The 26,440-nt window shown below is 42.9% G+C and overlaps 1 protein-coding gene across 9 annotated transcripts in view; it reads left to right on the forward strand.

Annotated features, from left to right (window-relative positions):
• The window catches only part of LOC122635922 (zeta-sarcoglycan), a 155,844-nt gene that overhangs the window by 122,756 nt on the left and 6,648 nt on the right, over positions 1 to 26,440 (forward strand). For all 9 annotated transcript variants that reach the window (XM_043826640.1, XM_043826641.1, XM_043826639.1 and 6 more), the window contains one exon: positions 21,530 to 21,818. In XM_043826640.1, coding sequence (XP_043682575.1) covers positions 21,530 to 21,818 — 289 coding nt within the window. The remainder of the gene's footprint in view (positions 1 to 21,529; positions 21,819 to 26,440) is intronic.

Genomic DNA, 26,440 nt, shown 5'->3' on the forward strand with positions numbered 1-26,440 from the left:
GCTCGTTCGCTGCGACGACGACATTGTCGCGATGCCTGTGAATGAAACAATTAACCGCGTTACCGAGCTAGTCGTCTCATTTTCTAAACGAATCCTGTGCAGTGGTCGCGTTAATCGAATCGGTCCTCGGTGTGGAAATCCAGCGAGCTGCTAATTGCGTATTTCGATGACAACGTTTAACCAAAAGCATCTCGAAGCTAATATTTCGTCGAGTATTACTTCACGTCTTTTACGATCGTTCATCGCAAGACATAACCTTTTACATAAACTTCTTTTTTTTAATCTTCTAACGCAGAATTACGTTCGTATATCGCAGTACATCCTATGTAATCGTTACTTAATCAAGAACGTCGAGTTTACTCGTAAATTCTCGGCTCGCTAAGCTCTCGCAGTAGATACAAATAAAAAAAAAAAACTCTCTTCTTCGAGTCTTGGAGAAGCTTCTCGTTTTGTTCTATCCGCGAAAAGTTTCAGCGATGGCGAGGAGAGGAACGGTTGAGAATTACGTTGGGAAACGGTTGAGTGGCCACGCTGTGCGTCCAAATGGACATCATCAACAACGGTGTTGATGCCAGTAGTCTTACGTGGCGCCCATAAACCGGAGACAAATGGCGTTTAAGAGTTCATCGTTCCTCGAAGGGAGGGATGGTGAGAGGGAGAGAGAGAGAGAGAGAAGAATGGTGGAATCCGTCTTGCCAGGCGATGAAGGGCGACGGAAGCGTTGGACGAAATGGTAAAGAAAAATAAATAAAGACGACTAACAAGGAAAGAAAAGAAACGACTAACCATATGTGTGTAAAAGAGAGAGAGAGAGAAAGAATGAGAAAAGAAAACAGTCGGAAGTGGAAGCCCTGTTGGATGATAGAGAGGAGGAGTATTCCGGCTTCGTACGTGTTCGTTTTGCTTTACTCCGGCGCACATCCGCGCGTACGAATTCAGCGAGACTTCTACACGTTCGGGCACACGTACGACACCACCATTAACATTTTTACGAGATCACGTAACCCGCTACTGTAGGACTTAGCGGTTCCTTCAACGTAGAATGCGCGACCCGAGAGATTTAATAGAGAAGCTACCTCGGGTACTAATTTTCTGATATACCTTTTTGAGGTATACAAGCGTCGGATGATCGAAACGAACACTCGAGAGATAGAGGGTAAGAAGTATCGTAGCTTAAATAATCGATATGCCTACGTGTAATGTTTTCTTTTAGCCGAGTTAATGACACAGCCAAGTTTCTCGCTACTTATTTTCACTTTGACGCGCTTACTCTTTAAACCAACGGTGTACGTTCGTACGTGGATAACGTCATCCCGATATTTGCTAAAGAGGACTAGACGCGGGCGATGTCGAGTAAGAAATAACGGTATAAGATGGATGCAGTGTCACTATCTTCGGCTGAAACTTTTAGAATCTTGAAAGTAAGAAAACGAGTGGTACATATCGGTACGACGTGTCGTGTTTCTTATTCCCTAGACTCTTAAACCTCTCTCGGTCTCTGTCGTGTCTCTATTCCTTCGAGACTCTCTTTCTCTGTCCCTCTTTTACTCTTATCGCTTGGTTAAAGAAAGAGACAGAAGGCAAGGAAAAGGTGGTAAAAGACTCGGCTGGATGGCGGTGGCACCGATGTTGATCGGTCTTGCGCGCATCTTTGCCTTCTTGGATCTTAGAAAGGAAGGATAAAGTTCGCGGCAGTATGCTGATACGTCAGCCGTGCACGGCAGGTGTGCCGTATGACCTAACGCAAACGGAGCGACCCTTTTTCTCCCCTTTCTTCCTTCGTTTCTTTTTCCTTTCGCCTAACTTTTCCTCTAAATAAACTACACTTTGAGAGCTTTTTCCATTAGCGGTATTTTCGAAAAATATCGAATTTTAATAGGGTAGTTTAACGTTATACTTTCTCGATTTAACTAGAGAAAAAAAAAACGAAAGAAACAACGAGAAAGAAATAAAGAAAAAAATTCCCTCCGTGCCAAATATTTCAGAATTTTTTTTTGTTGATTTTAGTTGCTTCCCATTAAAATTACTAAGTATAAGTCGCGAATCCTGATTTTTCATTTTTATCGAATTCTTCTCAGAGAAGCTGACGCTACTTTTAAAATAGTTGAGATCTTTTTTGTTCGTCTCGATCGATACAAGATACGATCCCGAAGACCCACGTACACATCGACTAGAAAAAAAACGCGAACGCTCGTATCCGACGAGAAACCGAAGATCCGTGGTTTTAATGCGCGGAGGCGTAACCATAAGAACAAGACTTTAGAACGAAATGCTTTTTATAAAACGTGACGTGCTCGTGCGAAAAAGAGCGACAAAACAAATACTGACAAAAGATAGAACTTGTAAATGTCGTCGAACGACTCGCCTGTTCCCCGCGTTAAAAGAATAATGCTTCAACGTTTTTTAAGCTTTCGCTCTACTTAAAACGGCATGCGATTAACAATGTCACGGCGCGAATCAATAATTATAGATAATGCCACATATAAATTCGTTAATTCTTTGGAAGGTTACTCGGTACCGTCGTAAAAAGATTTACTACAAGAAAAGTCCTTTCCTACGAGATCGGAAAGAACCTAATTGAGAATATCGATAAAATTTATAGAAACTGTAAGAACGTAGACGGAGCAAGTAGAAAAAGAAAAGTTTAATTTCACTTAACGTACCATGATTTCTGAAAGCAGCGCGAGGTAACTGTTTATGCGCTATAACGTTGATCTGGCAACTTGCCCAGAGGAATTCCTGTGGTAGCGGTTTGCCACTTTGGAACAGCGACTGGATGAACTGGACCAAATGAGGATGCTGTATCAAGGAGAAGTTAGTTATCGCTGGCCGACAATATAATAATCTTAGAAAGTGGTCGTTGCGAACATATGGTTATACGATTTGCCAAAATCGAATTTGATTCGGAGAAACGGGTGTAAATGAAATTCTGCATGGCTCTTACTACGTCTCGGTAATCGTCTTAAACGATAGCGTTTACCTAACGCTGCTTTCACGGTGTTACTCCGATGGCAAATTGTAAGCAACTGATTCGCGTGTAAACTCGTCTACATATATGAACGTAAACAACGACGTGGTACAAGGGCACGGTATAAACGTACAGTAGATAGATCTTTGTTTACCCTCGATCTCGAATAAATGAAACGGAATAATTAGATCAAACAAATTGATTTTTTCATGCTCCCGACGAATGAAGATCTCTTTATTCTTATAACACGAGAAGGTTAACGTAAAGGTCGTTTAAAGCACGGAAGAAACGCAAAGTCGTGCAAGCGAACGAGATAAAAGGAGAGAAAAAGCAAAGAGGAAAGCATACAGAATGAAAGAGAGCGAGAGAGGGGGAGAGAGAGAGAGAGAGTTGGAAACATGGTAGGCGAGGTAAAGCTTCGAGAATTTCTTTTGGCTCTTCCGCAACGTAGTATCGTTCGTCGTTTTACCACGAAACCACGTGTTCGACCACCATCGTCCGTAGCATTTTATTAAATAAATACCTTAGACTCGCATGCGAATAGTAGAAGCTACGCTAATAGGAAATAAACAGACTATCCTTTGTCCGTAGGCACCTCAAAGAAGAAAAAGCCTTTTCGTAGCTCGTTTGTGCTTTTCTTTGGTATCATCTTCCTTCTTTGTTCCTCGTTTATCCACCGTTTATATCTATCGTCCACTTTCGTTGAAGCAAAAAAAAAGGACAGCTGTCGAAAGCAGCGACCTTTTATAACGGTCAAGAAAATTCTTGGTCGATAAATACGATTACGACGACGTTACAAATAAAAGGATCGATTTTATTCGCGATAGATCGTACTTCGGCTGGAATAAAATGAACGCCTCGTACTCGAGGAAATATTTGTCGGAGCAACCAAATTTATCTCATAGCTTAAATCATTTCCACGGTAATAGGTTCACGTCCGGTGTACTTTCCCATACACACATAGACGAGCGATAATGACGATCGATATATTTGCGCGAGCGGGCACTGTATACAAACCGTTAAAAACACGCTGGACGGATAAATGATATCAAGGCGTTTGATGCATGCCGACGCTCGCATGTAACCGTTCCACGAGCTACGACCGATTTATTTTTCGGACATTTCTGGTAATGCAACGACGCAACGCGCATGATCGAAATTAGAAAAAGATCGACGTTTTTATTTCTCTCGAAATGAAACATATCGCATACGTACGCCGATTTACCTTTTAAATTTTCTTGCTCGAATCGGATCGTCTTGAAAAGGGAGAAAAGGAAGATCTCTCGTAGAATTCCACGGGTCGCTACGCCGAACGAAAAACGAACGGGCGAACGCTTTCGTTCGGACAACCGAGTACACCCCTCTTCCTCGTTCTTTTTTCCTCGATTCGTTCCATCGTAGGGGGAAAGCCGAGAGATACCTCGCGCACTCGCGAAAGTCCATACTGGAATTTGTCCATTTCATTTACCACGAGATATTTTCGGTGGATCGCGAGGAAGCACGCTCTCGTACAAAACGGAAGTTATATCGCATTTATTGCGAAATAAAGTTCGTTCGTCGGCCTCCTCGCTGCAACTCCCTCGACCACCTTCCTCTTCCTTCTCCGCGACAAAATGTTTCCATCGTCGAGTCGATACTACGTACGTAGACGGAGGTAAAGGAAAAGGTGAAAGCAACTTTCCTTCTATCCAGCTCCTTCTATTCCAGGTCTTTCCGTTAGAGCTGCTATTCCCGGGGGAAAGGGCTGGACCGGAGACAGGGTGAACGTCTCTCCACCCGACCATCTGGAATGACCAATGTATGACCATTGTGAAAATGTTCATTGTGCGCCGCAAGAGCGAGGAAGCGAAAGGTTCGGTCGGCTTCGTGGAGTTTCTAACGAATTGCTAAGCCGGAAACTGTCTCCTACCCTCGAGGCGATCTGCCCGAGATCTTCGCTAAATAGGAACTCTCCCGTCGCTACCTATTCTTTCCACCTTCACCTTCCCCAACCACCCTTTTCCTTCTTCCCTTTTTTTCCATTTTTCTCTCTTTCTCTCGCTTTCTCCGTCTAAATTCGTTCCTCGTCCTCTTTTACTTATCTCAACTATTTCTGAATCCCTCGATTTCTTCCATTTTCTCTATTACATTTTCGCTTCTAATGTTTCCTCCGATATTAAACGAAAGGAAGGAAGAAACTTATTCGATATTCACTCGACCGATAGAATATGCGATAACTGTTAGAAAGCCGATTTTCATCGTATCGGTATAATTGAATCACAGTTTTCCTCTCGTTTCTTTCAATCGGAAAATAATGTTCGTTCTTGTTAAATACGATGCACGGATTAACAATCTCTACGTGTACGCGTACACGTTTAAAAATTACCAACTTTTTAAAATTTATGTAGATCGAGAGATAGATAAAGGCTGATATTAGAACTACTCGTTTAGTTTCTCTATGCACTTATACCTTTGTTTCACGATAGACGTAACAAACGTAATGATTTACCGACGAGGAGATCGAGAAAAGCGTATCATGTTCTTGAGCGATACAAACCGTAGTAAGAACGAACTAATTAGACGGCCCAATTTCGTTTGCTCCTAGCCGATTTGACGAAGTATTTACGTTGTTACCTTCGAAACGTTCGGGAATCTTCTTTCGTCCTTAACCACTTTTAATTCCTCGGGAAAACGGAGAAACGAGAGAAAGCCTTCGCTTCGGCACGTCTTGTCGAAAATACGTACGTGTCATTTTTAATAAAGCAACGAACGAGAGGATGCGTCCGTTTTGAGTAAAGTTTTTGTGCAAAGTCCAAATCGATCGCGTCGTTTTTATATTTCACGTGTCACCGAGCGCTCGTTTGGAATACATAAAATAGCGATATTAAAAGTAATCGAGCAAATGCTAAGATCGTGCGATAATTTATAAACCGGTAAAACGTTCCAAAATCGAACCGAAGCGAAATGGATTACGAGGAGAAAAAAATGAAATAGCTCGGTAGGTTCGCGCCGGTGTAAAATAACTTTTCTCGGAGGCAAGATAAACGCGCTCACAATATCTGACGTCGATAACGGATTAAATGGCTTGAAATTCTTCGATCGCGCAGCCAACGCGCTATGTCGTACGCTTGACGCTTAATCACTTACCTATGTCGCCGTCGTCGTAGCAAGCATCCTCTTCTTCGAACTGGATAGGAAAGCGCTTAGGAAAGTTTCAAAGATGGGAATATAAGTTCGTTGTTCGGGGAGACGCCGAAGGAAAGAGGATAGGAAGGAAGATGCGCGTACCGCTTAGAAAACGGCGAAGGTGGACGAAGGCGAAAATTGAAAGCTCCTATATATATCGCTGCTTCTTCTTTCCCCTTTCTCCCTTCGTCTTCGCCCTTTTCCATAGATAGTTGTATTCAACGCGACGGCTAGATTCTACCAATCTCGGAAAAATGCGCCACGTATAACTCGAAAGTTTGTACGGTTTTTTGTTTCCTCCCGATATTTCCTCGTCTCGACCTCGCTCTCGACGAATCGTGCCTGCACAGTTGCACTTCGAATCGCTTGTACCTTCGTACTCGGTCGGATTTCGCGAGAGAGAGAGGCCTCGTAATTTCATAAAAAAGTTTGATAATCAGAAATCCTAAGCTCGAGGGAAGGAAATCGCGTTGACTTTCTACGAGTTATCCCGATGGTAGTCGAGAACAAAGGCAGTGAACGGAGCAAGGAGTACCGAGATATCGGCCGTGAGGAAAGTCTAAACCATGGAATATTCCACGGGGGTACCTCGAGACGTCGACTCGACGATAATGGAATCACCCTGTGCGCTCAGGTTTGGGCGGTACGATGCAAAGGGCGCAGTGTGTAAAGGAGGAAGTAGGAAAAGCTCGAGCGATGCCGCGCCGTTTCCTACAGGGCGATGAGAAAGGAGGTGGGAGATAAAGTAAAGAGACAACAGAATGGCGTCGGTGACAAACAAAGTTTAGGTCGAATTTCGCTCGGAACCAAACTGTTCTCATCCCAGCGAGTTAACCTGCCGTGTCGATTTTACCGTATGTCATCTTCCTTCCATCTACTGTTTTGTTTTGCGCTTTTCGTCTTACTCTATTCCTTTCTGTTTATCTATCTATTCATCTTATGTGCACGAGCATACACACTTCGTACGAACGTCGAGAAGCTAAATAACTACTAACTTGCGATATTCACGCCAGAGAAGGTCTAATGCGTTTAAAGCGTGTTTATATAGAATACTTGGCCGAACTAGTAATGAAATGTCAAGTAGATTCATGGGCTTACCACGTGATTAGAGTATCTCGATTACTTGCTTTCTTTCATCCTTTGATATCGCTTTAATTTGAACAAATTCCTAACGAGTATCCATTTTGTTATCGAGTCAAGCGAGTCAAAGCAGATCGTAACTCAAAGTCATGCCTCGTAATTTTCTAATCGATCTCGAGTTTTAAAGATTCTGGATAAATGTTGAGAAGAAGATTGCGTAAAACTTGAGATAAAATCTGAAATTTTCATTATCGCGTAAACTCGATTACGTTGTAGGAAAGAGAAAGAGAGAGAGAGTTGGTAGAAAATCTATCTACATAGAAACCGTGACAACGGCCAGGTCTAAGTCCACCGATGAGTAAGAGACGAGACACGAATAGGAGAGCAGCAGAAGAGGGAAAGACAGCTAGAGAGAGAGAGAGAGAGAGAGAGAGAGAGAGAGAGAGAGAGAGAGAGAAAGAGAGAAAGAGAATCGCGGTCGTTACGATCCGACCGGTGCGACCTTATCTCCTACAAGGTAGATACGTGCCTGCCGGATTAACGCATTACGGAAGTTCCGCGAGAGCTTACCCGACCTAAAAGCCGAGAGGAAGTCTAGGAGTAGATAGAATGCAAGGAGGAACGATATACTTCTCTCTCCGTTCGTGTCTCTGTCTTTCTCGGCGACACGTACACGTCGAGCAAATCTTGAGATTCCAGACGCGAACCTCGATGTACCGTTCGGCTTCCTTCCACGCGCGTTCCCCACTTAAGCCGCTCTCCTGTCCATCTCTCTGCCTTTAACCATCCCATTTTCGAGCTGGCGTTTCGACGATCGTAATTCGACGTACGCGAGTCATGGGATGTTTGCCGAAACTCGTTGTCCTTGCTACGTGTATTCGCTCTTGCATAACTCCAGCGATCCTTTCGTGTTAACAAGAATCGTTTAAGAATCTGATACGGAATAGGATCGCGAAGTTCGACTAGCGGAAAAATTGCTAGAAAAAAAGTATAAAATAGAAAGGGTGAATGGGAGATCAAAGATCGTAAACTCGAAGCTCCGCTATCTGTTCGTTTGTTTGACTTGTAAGCCGCGCGGGTAACTAGATAATATAAGCTGGTAGCTACGCAGAGAGGGCACCGTGCCTCGGTTGACTTTGCGGCTGTACGCCCGCGCAAATGTGTACGTAAGTGTATGTATACACGGGAGGAGAGAGAGAGAGAGAGAGAGAGTGGGAGAGAATGAGAGAGGGAATTAAAGGCTACGCCAATGTTTGAGTTCCGTCTCGAATGTCGCTTTGCTTGTCTCTCTCTCTCTCCCTCTTTCTCTCTCTCTCTCTCTCTTCGTCTTTCTGTATCCCTTCGCATCCACATACACGTGGGTTCCGATCTCCGATCTCCCTTCCACTTTATCGCAGCTTCTCCTTTTCTGCGTCTCTTTCACCCTTACGAACTTTCCCTTTCTTTCTCACTCATTTACTCTTTACGTTTACTTACCTACTCGTTGCGAAAGCACAGCGACGATAACTTCCGAGTTTACAAGCGAGATATTGACGCTTAAAATTTATCATTTGTTTATCATTTATCATTATATATGCGTTCTTAGAAAACATTAAAAATGGTTAAGTTATGAGCGGTAGTAAATTTTGAATTTAAAAGAAAAAATTCGTTACGGACGTTGTAGTTGGGTCTTACATATACCAATCGTTGGTAGAAAATAATTTATTTGCGAATAACTCGGAAAACGTAACTTCTTGCTTATCTTCATCTTCTTCACCGACATAACTTGGCTCAAAGTTGTTCGAGAAGAGACAACGTTGAGTTTTCGGACAACGCTTGAATAATTTCGTGCGAGCTTATGCTCGCGTCCGACGAAGTTAGACTAAACGGATTGTCCTCCCTCTTACTATCTCTCTCTTTCTCTCTCTCTCTCTCTCTCTCTCTCTCTCTCTCTCTCTCTCTCTCTATCTATCTATCTCTACAACCGTAGTATTCTCGCTGACGTACTATTTGAGAGAGAGGATGTGTTTCAAGCCGGTAGGTAATGTGATTCTATGTTCTCTCTTCCTTTCTCTCAAACTCTCTACGAGTCGATGCGGTCGGTCCTCCCAACTCGACAACGACTATGGGCGACGGCTTGGTCCGAGTAGCCCACATGGACGTGTCGACCAAAACGATGGCATTTTAACGGAGAAGACAACGCATCCCGTCTCGCATTAGACTCCGCGCAAGACTAAACTTCAATTAATCGCGTTAAGTTAAAGTTGAAACTGGAACGATCGAGCCTACGCAAAACTGTACACTCATCTACATATTTTCATTTTATTCCTTTAGAGCGAACTAAAGCGAGAAGAAACTTAAGAAGAAATAAGGCATAATTGACTAAAGAAATTTGTTAACTCGTAACGATTATCCCAAGGGCTTTTAATTTCTTACGAACGAGGTTTGGGACGACATGACCTCGGGTTCGAAGCTATGGGTTTTTCAGCGTAGGATCAATCGTCAAAAAGTTGCTCGATTTTCTTTCGACGCGCGTCACGCAAGATTCGCGGATAGCTCAACAAAGTACATAAACCTGATCATACAAAAGCGGCATTTAATATTTCCTTTAGGAACGAACGCGATTCCATTAGCAAAGTTTCTAGAGCGGCGCTACCGTGGCCAAGAGGGACCGACCCGTTCGTTAACGGCTGCTGTTTTATTCATTCGATTAGTTTCGCCAGAGGGTGAAGGCTCAAACCCTGTGTGTAGAGAGTCCCAGTGGCCAAAGGGGAACGAGGATGAAAGGGCAAGGAAGGAGAACGACTCTCGATTTCGCTCGAGGCTGAAATTAATATCATATCGAATTAATATCGACGCGATTTATACGACGACGAATCGAAATTCGACGAAGCGAACCTCGAGAAAATATTCGAATCTATTCGTCTTGCGAATTTAGTCGATTCGGATTTAGCCGAGCGACCATTCGACGATTAGTCCTGCGGCCGATCATTTTCGGAAACCCCCGATAATTTCCGGCGAATCGAGGTCGATGTTGAATTATCGACATGATCGTTCACGCGCCTTTGAGAGAGTTTGGCCAAGTTTCCAACGAGTTATCGCACGTCCTGGGATTCGATTTTGTGCGCGACTGCTAGGCGACTTGATTCGTCCATGGACGTCTCGCGAGTTAGAATTTCAGAGCAAGAGATAGAGATCGTTGCTGCTCTCGAGAATGAACGGCGACATCGAGTCGAAACTTTCGAAGCGTACGTATAAAATATTATTAACGGAGTACTCCAGCAAATTTAATTCCCAGGGTTTGGACTCCTTGAAAACGTCGGTGGATCGAAGGTGAGAGAGACATACGATAGGAATGCTAAGGACGAAGGAGCGGAAGAAGAGATGGAGAGATAGATAGAGAGCGAGAGCGGGAGAGAGATAGTGAATGAGGATAGTCGCCTCGTGCTACTCTCGTTGAGATAAATCTTTCCGTCGATGGTTCACCACCTCTCGGATTAGAGTCTACATTTGCACATATTCTTCGCTTTCCCACTATCCCGACGTTCTCCCTTTTCTATTCTTGCCAATGCTTTAGTACTAGCAAGAGCGACTTGGATAGGGACACGAAGCCCACGTAGCTTCGATCCCGAAAATACCGTCTCATAAATTCGCTAGGGCTCGTTATAAATTCAACCCTCGTCGGACGCGACCACTGGCACCGACTTCGAAGCTCCCAAACGTCCAGCGCGTTGCCTAGGATTTACACCGACCCGCATCCGACCGAAACCTCGACGACGTTCGACTCCGAAGGTGAGAAGGAAGGAAAGAGAGAGAGAGAGAGAGGGAGAGAGAGAGAAACGAAAAGTATGAAGCTTAACTTAGTTTAACCCAAACGCGTCACGAAAAGGAGCATGATCGTTTTTTGAAAATCGAATATAACTCGAGAATGGTAGGGGCGTGAGGACGCGTGAACGTTTCGAGCAAGAGGTACGACGAACAAGTGGTTTCCTCTAATTTTAAATTTAAAGGAAGCTATGCTGAAAGCAAATATCACTTTGTTCGTGATCGATGGTTGGCATCATTTTCATTCGTAAAGAAAATAGCCAAGCTGGTCTCTTTCGCGTCGATGCGAAAAAAGAGAAAGATAGAGTGAGAAAGAAAAGAATTATTACGGTGCAGGTGACGCTACTTCATGGAAAATCCCATGTGTATCGGATCCAAGTACGCATCCTCTCTATCTCCCGACCTTTCTACCCTTTTTGTTCACAACGGTATACACAATTTATGGGTAGATCGAACGCGTGTATATGTTAAGCCGAACGTATCGAACGACTTTATTCCCTAAAATATACTTCTCGATCTCGATTTTGTTTTCCAAGGTTATCGATCGACATTTAATCGTTTTCTGTAAGAAGTCTCGACCGATTTTAAAGCGCGAAGATACTCTCTCTGTCTCGAAGGAAACAGTTAGGGACAATATCTCTTAGGATGGTCTCTCTCTTTCTCTCTTTCTCCCCCTTTCTCCCTCTTTATCTCTTTTCCACTTTGTTTTCGTGTTATGGAGAGCAGTTTAGGATTTTCAATTAGTTTTAGAAAATTGGCTGACGTAACCAGTGCGGTATTAAACAGCAGCGACCTGATCTATCTTCGTCCTCTGCGTAGTTCTGTAAGCCTCGTAGAATCGTTTTTGTTTAAGTAGAAAAGGATAGACGGAACAGACAGGAATGGGGAGACGAAGAAAGGGTCGTTGGAATTCTACGGATAACATCAACTATCGCGTCGACCGTTTATACAAGACCGAAGTCTCTATCCTCTTTCTCTCTCTCTCTCTCTCTCTCTCTCTCTCTCTCTCTCTCTCTCTCTCTCTCTCTCTCTCTCTCTCTCTCTCTCTTTCACAGCTTTCCGTTGACATGAAAAAGGGAGCAGAAGGAGGGTATTACTTTATTACCCTGCAAGTCGTAATACTCGCTGCGTACGTACGGATAATAAAAACGTAGCGCGAAAATAAAAGTTAGCGTGCATCGAAAGTTAAACCACGAGCGAGAGCCCGATAAAAACCTCGACTCGTTTCGTCGCGAGAGATGAATGTAGAAGAAAAATTGAAGAATACGGCTCGATCGATTTTTTCACAAGGAAGGAAAAAGAGAATCGTTAATATCGCTTTTAAATTGGCGCGTATACGAGAGAAGAATTGGTTAAGTTTATCAAACGCAATTAAAGTCGACGTTGACTTTTGAATTTCTACTTGAAGTTATATCGCGGACGAGCGAGTAACGTGATTGCACGATGATCGAGTTTAATTCCTGTGACTTTGAAATCGTTGACGCGCGTTTGAAAGCGGAAAATGTTCGCCGTCAACTTTGAGCCGTCCTCGCTCGCAAAGATTTTAGTTTCTTGACGAAAGTAATCGACATTTAATTTGCTCGCTTGACGAATTCGTACTTAGAAAGGACGAGAGAATGGAGAGAGAGAGAGAGAGAGAGAGAGAGAGAGAGAGAGAGAGAGAGAGAGGGAGAGAGAGACGTTGAATAGAATTCTCGTCTATGATCGTCAATGCATTAAAGCTTTATGACGTCCTATACTGGTGTGATACGATATGCATATAGGAACCGATGCCCTTCATGATCCCACCTACATTACGCTGTCAATATACGGAGGTCTACGCTAAAGTTTACATATTACCAGCACGTAGTTTCGCGTCCATACGCGTGTCCGTTCGTACGTGAGCGCGTTACCTCGATCGAGGAAATGTGTACGCGGATATACATATCCAATGGGCGTACTGTATCCATTAGGAGATATATTCGGATAACGTAAAATGTTATATACCTGGATGCACGTAGATGTATGTAATATAATGTAACCTTGTCGTTTTCTTCGTGAGCTCGTTCGTAAAATAGAAGTAGATAGAGAAAGAGAGAGAGAGAGAGAGAGAAATAGAGAAAGAGAAGTAGAGAGAGAAGCGAAAATTTAAAGCGAAATTAATCGAAATTCGATAAATCCATTATCCGAGATACGCTTGCGCGCGCGCGCGAATATATATGTCTTCTTCTCTTTTCCTCCCTCTTTTACCAGTCGTTCTTTCAACCTCGAAGGGGAATTGCCCGAACGCTTCTGGCCAGGATATTACTTACGCGTACCTTCGACGATGCTCCAGCTTCTTCTTCGCTTCGAAGAGCTGTTCGGTGTGCCTTTATAGAAGCCATGGATACACGTAAAGCGGTTAAGAGCGAGGAGGAGAGAGAGCTATAGCTACGGTTATAAAGCTCGAGGGCGAAGAGATCGAAGCTGGCAGCATCACCTTCCTTGTCGTCGTCTTCTTTGCCTGCCCGCTGGGAAATGTCAACGACGCCAAAGCGAAAAGTCAACAGCACCCTCCCCACTCTTTCTATCTCTCTCTCTCTCTCTCTTCTCCTCTTCCTGTTTAACCGCAACGAGTTAGCCGCCTCACGGACTTTCCTTCCTAGCTTCGTCTAATGTCGGTCGCGTTCGTCGATTCACGGTGACTCGCATTTCGCTTATCGTTCAGAAAAATATCGAGCGTCGGTCTAGGTGCGACAATGCGACTACATCGAAATTCGATCGTAATATCCTTGGTTTTGGTTCGACGAAAGATGCAAAGGCCGAGACGAGAAAGCGACGTAGAGTTTTAGGTAGAGGATGAACTTTTCAGCGAGGGCAAAAGAAGTAACGAAGACGGAGAGAGTTGAGTTCGAAGAGATGAAGACTAACGGACTAACGTTAAGAGAAAGAAAGTCGAAGATCGTTCGTAATCCGCGAGATAGAGCCGGTAACGCGATCAAAGCACCTTCCGGTCGCTAAACCGATTTCCTCTCTGACTCCTAGAAACGTGCCGCACGGAGCATTGCCTCTTTTTCCTCTCCGTCGCTTCTACTCTCTGCTACTCCGAGTCCTTTTTACCTCTGACTCTCCATTCCCCCTCGCTCTTTGTACCCGTTGTTTTCTCTCTTTTTCCTGACAAATTCTTCGAAGTGCTACATTTTATTCCGAGTCTTTCTTGACCCATCGGGATCACAGCATTTCTTTCATTCTCATGGCTCGAGAATTCTCTCCTAACGTTATTGTAATTTTTTTCTTATTCCTTTTTTCTTATCGGAGCGTTATTCATTCGGTGTCTTCGATATCTCGTCTCTTCTCGACTTTTTCATTTCTCACGAATCTCACGATCGTATTTTTAGATCCATTGGATATCGCAAAATAAATTCAATAGCAACGACGGAGAGGATCTCTTGAACCTTTCGGTTTGCAGAATTGCACGATCAAGTTCGAACGTATTGACTTTTTTTATTCTTCTATTAATTTACAATAACGTTTTAACCTGCGTAGTAGAACGACTACTGTAATCTGCGATTGCGGTACGGGTTGCTCTTGAGAAATTAAAAAAGCTCCGCGTGTATTCTAACGGATTATCCTTTTTTTTTTTTCCTTTTTTTTCTTTTCTTTTTCGCTAAGTAGATTCGCGTCCATTTCTATCAACGTAGCGGCGAAAGTAACGGTAACTAAAATCGCTCGAGTTCAACGACGTAACGTTGGCTTTTAAATTTTGCTCCCCCGGTTTCTCGGCATAAGAGAAAGAAAAAGAAAGGAAGAAAATAAAAATGCACTTGTTACAGCTAGAACGGTTGAAGCGAAGCGACTCGAAAATGCAGGAACTTTCTCGAAGTGATTCTGGTAAGCAGCCAAAGTGAGAGTGCAATGGACCCAAGAGACAGGAGCTCGGTACGTCGATTCCACGACGGTTTACCCAGCCTTCTACCTCTTGTTCTCGTTGTCTCTCCCATTTTCAGCCTAAGAACTGGAGGCTAAGGTTGGATTACGTAGAATGAACAACGATGATGCGATATTATAGATCATGCTACGTTCTACAACGAGAGTGAAAGAGAAAATCAATACCTTATTTATCGACGAGTTTTAACGAGGCACTCCTTCGAAGATTATAAAGGACGATAGGACGATTAATCGGTAACGGGTTTCTAAAAACGAAAATAATTTCTTTCCCCAGAGATATTTTTGTAAATATCATAGCGAAACATTATAATAATTTCAGTCTGCATTCAGCGATATATCCTCGTCGTTATTATTCCAATAAAGCACCGTAAATTACGATTTTTAATGATACCCGACGCGGTCGGCTAATAAACATTTATAGTTTATGCGTATATGTACGAGCATAACCGTTCTCTCTCGTTGATATCTCTTTGGAAATGTCGGAAGCGAGCCAATTTACTGTCATTATTATCGCGTTGTTTCGCGACCAACCGATCGTCGTCCTTTCAAATAGAATCTCCCTACCCTTTTTCAACACTTGAGCCTCCATCTTTGAAGCTTGTAAAAATTCCCGAGGGTGTACGACCAGGGCTAGAGATTTTCTCTTCTTTAACGATGCTTTCTTTTTTCTCGGGGCTACCGAGTGTTTACACAGAGGGACAGTAATTCGGCAGGAAGTCACACGAAGCTGCAACGACGACACGAGTTTTCACCAGAGTGAAGGAGAGAGAGAGAGAAAGAGAAACGAAACGTTGATGCGGTAGAACATAGTGCCCACTTGTCGTCTACCGTTTGATTACTTACGCTCGCCGACTCTCGCGTGAAATTTATTATCGCACCGAGCGAGCGCTTGCAAAGAGCGAACCAACTCGAGAGAATGGCTTCTATATTTATTTTCAGCACGGATTAGTATTCCTAATGAGAAGAGGGCTTGCTAGAAGGGTAACCCGCATAAATTAGGACAAGTTTTAACTCATGCTAGACACTCGAAAGAGGATGAAAGTTTGGCAACTCATAATCGAACGATTTCCAAAGTAGTATCGATCGATTCTCTTTTGTTTCTATTTCCAATAACTAAGTCAGCGTTAACTAAGCTCACTCTTATCTCCATTACTTTTCATCCGATCGTGTTTGTAACTTGATTTACTATTTTCAGGGGAGAAAGAAAGATAGAATAGATCTCTAGATTCTTTTATATACGACGAAAAGATGGTGGGCTTGCAACGTTTCATCTTCCGATTGAATCGTACGACCAATAACTGACCACCCTTAAGGGTTTGCCCATTCCCTCGGGAAATATCGAGCCCCTTAACATCTTGCTCCAGAGTCATTTTACCTTTTCGCTCTTGTCCCTCAATTTTTCTTCTTCTTCGAGCATCCTCCTATTCCGCGAGCGAGTGCAATCGACAAAATGTTCTTCCCATTCTCGGCTCGTAAACTCGATAACCATCACACGAGTAATTTCGCCGATATTTGCTTCTCTCTGCGATGATACCTTCTCTCTTTCTCTCTCTCTCTCTCTCTCTCTCTCTCTCTCTCTCTCTTTCTTTTAATACAACCCGAAAAAAACGTTGTTGTTGTTCGCGACAAACACAGTAAAATTGTTTTCACCAGTCTCCGAAATGTAAGAGAGAGAGAGAGAGAGAGAGAGAGAGAGAGAGAGAGAGAGAAAGTGGGTAGGAGACGGGAAGACAGAAGAGAAGAGATGAGAATACTCGTTGTATCGGTACTGGTAATTCTTAGTAATACTTGTGCGCCCTTAAACACGACTTTGCTACGGTCGTTATATCGCAATGAAGGTCGTCGTAGCCGGAGGAAAATTGGAAGCGAGGATGTAATTTCCGTAGCACACGTCCCCTACAAACGAGAACGAGGATGGCCTTCGAACGGTCGTATTGTAAACCTCTGGCATTTTTCATGAAAATTACCGAGCAATTTCCGCTCTGCCCTATTCTCCGTGTGAAAGGCTCCGAGCAGAAAGAGAAAGAGAGAAAATGAAAAATAGATAGATAGAGAGACAGAGAGAGAGAGAGAGAGAGAGAGAGAGAGGTCGTACGAAAAACGAGTCTATTAGCGACGATTCGAGTTAAATTATGTTTGACTTGTGGCAGAGCGATCCTCTAAAGCACTGTGTCCCTTTCAAACTGCACAAATACTATCCCTCCGGCGACGAGATGAACCGATCGACGTAGCCTAACGTCTGACTCACTCCTTTTAGAGAAGGATCGCAAGTGACCGCGGAATTGTGGCTTTCGAGGGACCACCCGATAACCCCTTGGCTTTCCAATGGAGGCTCGACGTGGATGCCGGAAAATTAACTCGTCCGTGTCCTTGAAACGCTCGCCCGCTCTCTATCTTTCTCCTCGTTCCTCTCTTTTTCTCTCTCGCGTGCTCTCGAGAACCTCTTCAAGCCCATTTCTCGAGGAGTTTCCGCCTGGAAGCGTTGCGTACTCTCCGTTTCCTCTGTTGTTCTTTTTATTAGGTCAGTAGGCAAGGCAAAAGTTTCTCCCGGCGTTGTTTCAGAGGAAACGAATGTGTAGCTTGCCCGGAGCGTATTGCAAGTGGAAGCCTTGTTGATGCAAAGATCAGATGATATACATCTTTCTCCTTTCTCTTTTCTCTTGTCTCTCTAGTTTTCGATGGATGTGTATTTGTCGAAGAAAAATAGAATACGCGTCCGTCGCTTCTTTCCTTTTAATGATGCAATCGAGAAACTTCCGTCAGGTGCCTGCTCGATTTGTAGTTTTCGCTCGAACAACTTTCGCCAAATAGAATTTCTCTCGCGAATCGAAAGAAACGGGAGAAATAGCGGTCGAGTTAAAAATATCCAAGTATCTTGAAAACGTTTCTCGTATTCGTTGTATCATTTTATCGAGATACTCGTCCGTCTTAAGCTCTTGGTCGATCGAAGAGGAACGAAGGATTCGACCATTTCCACTACGATCCACCACGGTCCACCGCGATCCTTTCGCTCTTTCATCGTGATCGGACGAGTCCGTGGTTGAATCTATTGTGTCGGTCAGCACGGAAAGAATTTAACGACAGATTTACATTCTCTGACGTCGAGTAGGCTTTTATAAAGGGATGAAAGATTCTCGTAATTTCGTCGCATTCCACGCGATACTCCGATATTCTCATGTGATATTTTCCCTTCGCGCAATATCATTTTATTATCTTTTTTAATATTGTACGTGGCCGTAAGATCGATCGCATACTTTTGCTTAAATTTTTTATTTAAGTTTCAGAGGCTTTAATCGAAAAGTATAATGCTCGACTACGGTCGAAAATGATCAGACGTACTCGCTTCGTAGACACGATTTTCCAGCAACATTGAATATGGAATAATAACGAACAATAGTGGCCATAATACTAGCTGTTGGTTATAAGACCGAACTATATTCGCTTGAAACTCGAATCAAACGCGTGCAACGTGGGATTCGATGGCAGTCTGTATGAGCTCGGAATACAGTATTACATAAGCACAAGCAATGGATACCGACTTACTAATGACAGGAGACTTGTGCTAGTAGAACGTTAGATTTTCTTCCTTTCTTCGTAAGCGCACGTCCTTCGACATACTTTCGTCTCGTAACGAAAAAAAAAAAAAAGAAATTAATCCGATTGTTTCTACGAAGTTCCGATTGACAAAATGAATCGTTTTTAAACGTCGAATTAGACATTAAAATTTTGATTTAAGGACCTGGAAAAAAATTTTGCATATCTCAAGTACTTCAAGATGTGGCCGTCGTGTCTGAAAATCAGACCAACAATTGGATTAACCAAGAGAAAAATGGTCCACTTTGCTTGGAAATTCATTTTGAAGTAAAGTACGTAGCGTATAATTTTATTAAAGTACCTTCGTACTTGGCCGCGTAAATTATATGAACGTTTTACAAATGGCTTTGCTTCTCGTCTGAATCGTTTCTTCTTTCTTCTCGTTGTTTCATTCTCTTCTTTCCCCTTAACGTTGTCGTGACTGCGAATCGTTATCTTCCGGACTCCTTTTCGTGTCCGCAACTTTCCCGTGCGTCTCTTTCGCCGATGAATCGTACCAATCGACGGTACGAAGTTATATATCTTCGCGTGTTCGCGATCGTTTATCGAGGCGCCAAGCAGACGACCGCGCGAATATGCGCGATTATCGACGCTCCCATGCATACCTATAATTCCCGAGAATATAGCTTCACGAACAACGGCAAATATAATATTTTAATTAACGCTCGATGTTACGAAATTAATCGAATACACGATCAACGTAGCAACGGTGTTAAGCGGGACTTACGTCGCATTCAATGAAAAATGAAGTTAACTTCTCGACGTGAAAACGTGCGTGTATCCGAACGAAGGAAACAGAAAGAGATAGGTAAAGAAGGGACGGGAATAAAAGCTACGAGAGTGGGAAAGAGAGAGAGAGAGAGAGATAGAGAGAAAGGGGAAGAGGGAGAGGGAGAGGAAGAGTCGAGTTTCCACGTACCACGTCGGACGCTCTTAAGGGATTTAAACAGGGTTTTAAGTATACAATGATGATTTCGTGCGCGGTTAAACCAACACGTAACTTTTTCATTCCACCTCTTCGTTGCTGGGTACTTACTCGTTTCAACTCGTACGAGGTACATTATTCATTCGAACGTGCGGAAACGTACATGGAAAACATGCGTTCCTTTACAAGGATTACAATTGTTTATTAATTAGACGTAACGAGTAAAAATTGGATTTATCGAAAAAGAAACGATACGACAAACCGAAGATCTTTTTTTTCTAGATCGATGATATCTACGCGAGCTGATCGTCGTACGCGCGCGAAGAAGCGCTAGTTTCGTTTTCATATTTGGAGAAAAATGTAGGTGCGAGGGTGTGAAATAAATTCATACTCTCCTTCCACCCTTGGCTCGCACCATAAAGGCGTAAATATGCTGATTACGTTTTAATCCAAATTTATGATATCGTAAAGGAAATTTTCGGAAAAGCTTTTTCCAATTTCCCCGGAGGCCTTTTTCCGTAAGCAGACGCGAAAGAAATCTCTTTTCGAGGACGCGAAGACCTCCCTCAGGAGGAAATGAGGGGAGGGGGGGGATGAAAGAGAGGTGGTGGAAAAATGCAAATAGAGAAAACGTTTCGAACGTTTAATGCTAACGGTGAATAATGAAACATCAAGCTCTTGGCATTTTCCGTTTCTTTTTAACCTTCTCCTTTTAGCTTTTTTTAGTCTTTTCGAGTTCTTAATCAGCGGCACGATTTGCTCGAAAGGGGAAAGGAAAAGAGTGAAGCAAACGCCGTGCTCGTCGTTTTCACGTTTTCGTCCAGACCTGCCGTTAAGAAAAATTTGTGCGCCAGAAGCGTTAGTACCGACGACGGCATTGGCAGCACCAACGGCAGTACCATGCGAATCCTTTCCTCGGGAGAGTTTATCTTCGGAGCTTTTAATTTCAGCCAGACCGAGCTCTTTACTGCCACGAGAGGCATAATTATCGCGAAGCTTGGGACTGAATATTTCAGCTTTCTCTCTCTTTTTACCCTTTCTCTTTTTTTTTCTCCTACGGCGAGCTTCTTCCACGCTCGATTCCTTTCGAAGATACAAACGAGCTAAGAGAAGAAGAGGGAGCACGAGGGTGAGAAAAGGAGGTAGATGAATAGAGGCGATGACAGGGGAAAAAAAAGAAGTAATAGCGAGCGAAGGTGGCTTGTTCGTTCGAGAAACTCCAACCGGGGGATTAGGAAGGAAAGTAATGTCAGGCATTTTGCGGACAGATTTGCATAAGTTCTCTTCCACCTACCACGTTCTCACGCTTCTCCGTACTTCTAATCTTTCTCCTCCCATTGCTCGAAGAATACGAACGAGTCTTAACTTTTATTCTATTGCTTTTATTTTGCCCGGGAGACCCTTTTCGAAAGATTAGATCCTAAGCGAGTCAATCAAGGTGAAATTCGATCGATTTTATTATCGACAGGGGGAGACTTCCGTCGAATCTAACGCGTCGAATCGTGTTAATGGTAGATCGAACGATACGCTTGCTACCCCTGCTAATCGCCCGGCCGTTAGAAGTGTGAGAAAAGCGATTTTCCATTAACATGCACAATCGCTCTTTAGTCCGGTGCTAATTATTATCATAATTTATTCATTCGTGGGTTACCACTGTTTTCGTTTGAGACACGAACACGCACACATGCATACACGCACGAGGACAGATCCAATAGGGAAGATAATATCTTGTATTTTGCATAACCCTGCGGGTCTTCTATGCTAGACTCGATTTTCTATCCGACATAAGCTGTTCTCCGCGCTCTCTCTCTCTCTCTCTCTTCCTCTTTCACTTACTGCACGGGCTTTATCAATCTACGTGAAACTTTAAGTAGTTCGCCGCGATGCCGGGTTTCTATCGCCGACGTCTTTGTTTAAAAAAATAAAACGATTATTAAATATTTCCAACTCGTTTCAATTTGGAACTCGTTATCTCTTTTCGATGATATCGTCATCTGATCTTAATACATTTTATCTCTATTCGTATTCACCTCGATATCAATTTCTAATCAGTACTAACGGAACTATTCTAATCATCGGTTTTCCAGGATGTCTCGCAACCAAAGCGGATGGTCGGAGGAGGCAGGAAGTTCGGAGGGCGTTCAACGACGTAGCGGAACGAGACAGACGCTCGGTACAACGCAATCCTTAAAAACAACGAGCACAGTCCTCGAAGAGAGGACGTCTCCCGGGGCAACCTGCAAAGGTGGATTCAGGTTAGGCATCTACGGTTGGAGGAAAAGGTGTTTGTATTCTCTGGTCTTCACACTCATGGTCATCGTCATCCTCAATCTCGCTCTCACTGTCTGGCTTCTTAAAGTCATGGGATTCACTTCCGTAAGTATCGATTCTTTGAGTATCCTTGTGGATGCTCGGAAAACGATATGGGATTCTTCCCGGTTCTAATCCAAAAAATATATTATGATACTTGTAAGACGTGACGGAACACTTCGATAGCAACGCTTTGACAGCGAAACATAATGTAAAGCTTCGGGAGCGTAAGGGGCGAACAAAAAGTGTTAAGTATTCGATTCATAAAGGGCCTCGCGATCGCTCGACAAGATCGAGCAGGCGTGTACGATGGCTTTGTTCCATAATGAATCCTAAGTTTCGAGGTTCGACGCAGCCGTTGCATCCTCGCTCGCGATCGGCGCGAACGAGGATCCATTGTGTTTCTCCCACTCGAATGTCGCACGTACGTTCGATTCTACGTGCTCTTTTTTCCTACGAATTTCGAGTATTGTTATCAACGTTGTCCCGGAATCCGTCCTATAAATGGAGATTTCTCGAGGTTCAACTACGTCTCGTTCCAATTTGCATTTCAACCAAAAATTTCAACGTTTGTTTCGTAGAGACACCAACGATTTTTTCGTTGAAAAATCGAAATGGGAAGAGTTCCGTCATACGCGTAGCCAACCAACCGATGATCATTCGTTTTCATTGGCGCACGAAGTATAAAGGGAGTAGACAAAAGGAAAGGTGTGGCGAGAGAGGTCAAAAGGTCCACTACTGGCGGTTAATATAATTTCTTCTAATTGCCGGAAACGTTATATCGGTACGCGGAGAAAATCGTCGCTTACACTTCTTCTCTTCGTGGGCTTTAATTCGAGCAATCATAATTAACCGACCCTTCTCAGCCGAGACTCGTAATTCCCGAGGGAGGCGCAAAAGCAAACGCGTTTAAACTACTACAGAGAGCCAGTTACCGGAGCATAATTTCCTAAGGAAAACACTCCTTTTACTTCTCTTTCCGTTCGATATGCCACTGATCGATTTATCTCGACACTACGGCGAGTCCATCGACCGCGTTCTCTTACGCTCTTTCACGACGAACGTTCGCACGATTTCTTTCGAATACTATTTTTAACGAACGCCGAACTTTTCGCCGGGAAAACTATTCGACTAAAAACGAGGAGGAAATTCTTCTGCGTATCTCTCTAGTCTCGGCGGCACCATCGGTTCTTCAACTACTTCCATTATCGAATTTATTCGAAATCGAAAGGAGTCTCGCGATTTGGCGCAATGATCCTTCGATGGTAGCTAAATTCGCTGGAAATTGAGTATCAATCCGTAAGTAAGGAGTCTGGGAGCAGCCAAGAATACCCCGTGGGAAATGTAAGCCCTTCTGCTTCTTTTTTCCGCTCTTCTTCCTCTACTTATCCCTCTCACAACCTCTTCTCGAAAGCACCTCGCGCGAGCCAGTTCCAAGTTGCTTCTCGTCGAGACACGTCGAATCACGTCGATTTCTTTTTCTCTCCCCCTCTCTCATTTATACACAACGAAGTAATTCTCGCGTTTGACCTCTGTTAGATATACATTCGCCATCGTTCCTCTTTTATTTACATTTTATTCATAAACGATCGTTCTTCTCTCGAAACTCTCGTTCGAATATACAAAGGAAAAAAAAATCAAAATAACAGTACGGTATAATATTCCACGTAATAGTACAATAACAATAAAGTTCCTCCGATAGATATACTCGCAATTGTTTGCCAGAATTCATAGAAGTCGACGATAAAAACGATAGGAATAGAATTTCGACGTTTATTTTTCTTTTTTCGAGCGACGACACGTGCATCGAGAGTCTAGTGTAGTCGAATAGTCCGTCGCTTTTACGCAAGGCATCTTTCTTAGTCGCGTGAAAAGAATAAGAGGAGAAAGAGGAAGAGAAGACTGGAATGCATTCCGCGAGCCAGCAAATATTTTATGTCCTCCGTGCTTCTCTTCTCCTTCATCCACCATTCTTTTCCATCCATTCATATTTGATGAGTGTCTCGTCCTCCCTTTTTTTTCCGTCGACCTCTCACCCTTTACTATTCTATACCATTCTATCTTCGAGCTTCCTTCTCTCTCTTTTCAACCGCCGCCGTTACTTCAACTCGCTTCGAGCAATATCTCGACGAAATTAAATCATTTTCCCGATTAAAGGATCGTCCTATGATGGCATTAATTAAAGCATAGTAGAAGGGTATTCGTTATTAAAGACCACAGAATGCTCGGCGTTTCACGTAACTATATCATCGAATGCTCAAATGAATCTCGGATAATAATCAATCCGTTGCTCCTGGCTGGTAACGCAAGTCGTTATAGTTGCAACGACTATAATAACTAAATCATGTTTATTCTCATTACGGAAGGAGCAAGAAATTCACTGCGTTTAGCCCGTGTATGCGTTTTGTATTCGAGCCACGCATACGCGTACTTTTGTTTGTACATACAAACGCAAATTCTCATCCTCTCTTTCTCTTTCCCTCGCGTACAAATGTACGGCAGGTCGGTATTAAAGGATATCCATTATAACACCTAGCCACCAAGTGCGAGTGTAATATAGTACATAGGGCTCCATGAATTTTGAGTCGTATAGTAAGCAGTATCATGGTGGTAGCTTAGCGCATATAGGCTCTTCCTAGAGTTCTCTCCTTCCCTTTCTCCCCTCCCCCTCTCCCTCGCCCTGTCTCCCTCTCACTCCCTCTCTCCCTCTCTCCCCGTCTCTCTCGCTCGCTCGCTCGCTCGCTCGTTCGCTTTCCGAGACACGGAGAAAGTCGAGTTTATTGTTTCCAGCGAGATTATATCTAGCAGGATTGGACGTAGACCTTCGGCTGTTACTCCTAAACCACATTTTCATCTAGCACGATCGCAAAGATTTACTATAACGGTTTAATGCAGAGAGACTTTAATGAAAGTAATCAATCGGAACAAAATTTCTACTAGAAACAAATATTAGCTTTGCTATATAACTCTATGTTTTCGTATTGACGTATAAAGCTGTGTTACTCTCGCCTTGAATCTTTTCACTTTCGGCTGTAATTAAACGCGCGACGTGAAAACACGCACTCGAGAGAAAAAGAGAAAAGCTCTTTCCGTCCTCACCGCTATCCTCGGGAGCTTCGTCGTTTTGAGCAACGACGAGCAACGAAGGCAAAGAGTAATTAGAGAACGAAACGTACGATAAATTATTGTGCTAGAACGAACGAGAGTGGCAATACGAAGATAAAGTTGGGTGAGCCAAGAGGACGAAGAAGAAGGAAGATGGAAGGATGGAGAAGGAACGGAGCAACGTTATAAGAGAAAATCGGACTCGGAGGCATTAATGATGCCCTTCGGGCACGCTGCTTCTCGGAGTCGGCTTTATATAATTGTTACCATTAGCACAAATATATATCTTTTTCTATATAGAGATAGTATATGTTATAAATAAGGCAAGAAAAACAGTAGCCGCTAGTGACGTCGTTGCCGTCACCAGGCAGCTCGTTATTTTTTAAGAGAGAGATCTCTCCATGACGAACGAGTTCGTTGCAAGTCGTACCTTCTTTTTTTTGCTATAGCGTCCGGACTTGCTCGAAGGAAAGGGTATTTTTGAATAGCAAGTATGATCGATAATTCCTATTACTCGTACGTAGCGATTAAATCAATCGAACGAAAAAAGAGAACGAAAGAGAGAGAAAAAGATGGGGCAATAACTTTTGATCACCTTGAATATTTCCGTTGTTTTTAAAGGCACGTTTACACAATCGTTGTTTTGCGAAAGGAGGTCATAATATGGCAGTAATAATTTTGTTATGGAAGGATACGTAAAGGACGTACGAAGTTTTTTTTTTTTATGGAATTACGTTCTTAATAGCGATGGTCGAAGCGGCTCGACGTTCTCTATAGAAAGGTTTTAACCCATTTTTGTCGAAGAATTATTAGTTTAAGAGATATTTTAATTTAAATACTGCTAAGGAATCATGCGACTAAACTGTAGTAAGAGTAGTAGTAAGTAAATAGTAGTAGTAAGAGAGTGATGACTTCTTAGCTTATCTCGTGTATTATTATTCTGTGCTTACGTATAATAAGCGCGGAGTAAGCGTAAAGTGAGAACAGGGTAAATTTAGTCTTTATTACGAAAGGAAAACCTTTTAAATTTTCGATCGTTCGGTTGCGTATTAATTATTATTTTATTAACTATTATATAGATCTTCTAGTCATTATTTTAAATAAACAAAATAAAATTTACATGATTGTAATAAAAATTTCAATTATTTCATTGTAGTTACGTCTTTATTACGAAAGAAAAAAGAAAAAGTCGTTTTTAAAAATTATTAACAAAATCGATTTTATTATAACAATATTATCGCAATATTTAAATAAAGAGAGAATAAATTACGCTTGAAAATGGTGTTTAAATCAACTCTCTACGACTTTCCGTTCCGAAGATATCGCCTTCGAAAAATTTTCATTCATAATGCGTATACTACGTACGTGCGTAGTACGATCGCGTAAATTCTTGGAATTTATGTAGGTCAGTGTGTCACCGAACTGATGAATGGAATTATATAGGTCAGTGTGTCACCGAACTGATGAATGGAATTATATAGGTCAGTGGGTCAACATAAACGTCTTCCATTTACATGAAATATCTCCGAAACTAAAAGTCATAGAGACTTGATTCAAACGCCATTTTAAACAGCAAAATTTTC

This window comes from Vespula pensylvanica, chromosome 20 (assembly GCF_014466175.1).
Source record: "Vespula pensylvanica isolate Volc-1 chromosome 20, ASM1446617v1, whole genome shotgun sequence".
Classification (NCBI taxonomy): Eukaryota; Metazoa; Arthropoda; class Insecta; order Hymenoptera; family Vespidae; genus Vespula; species Vespula pensylvanica.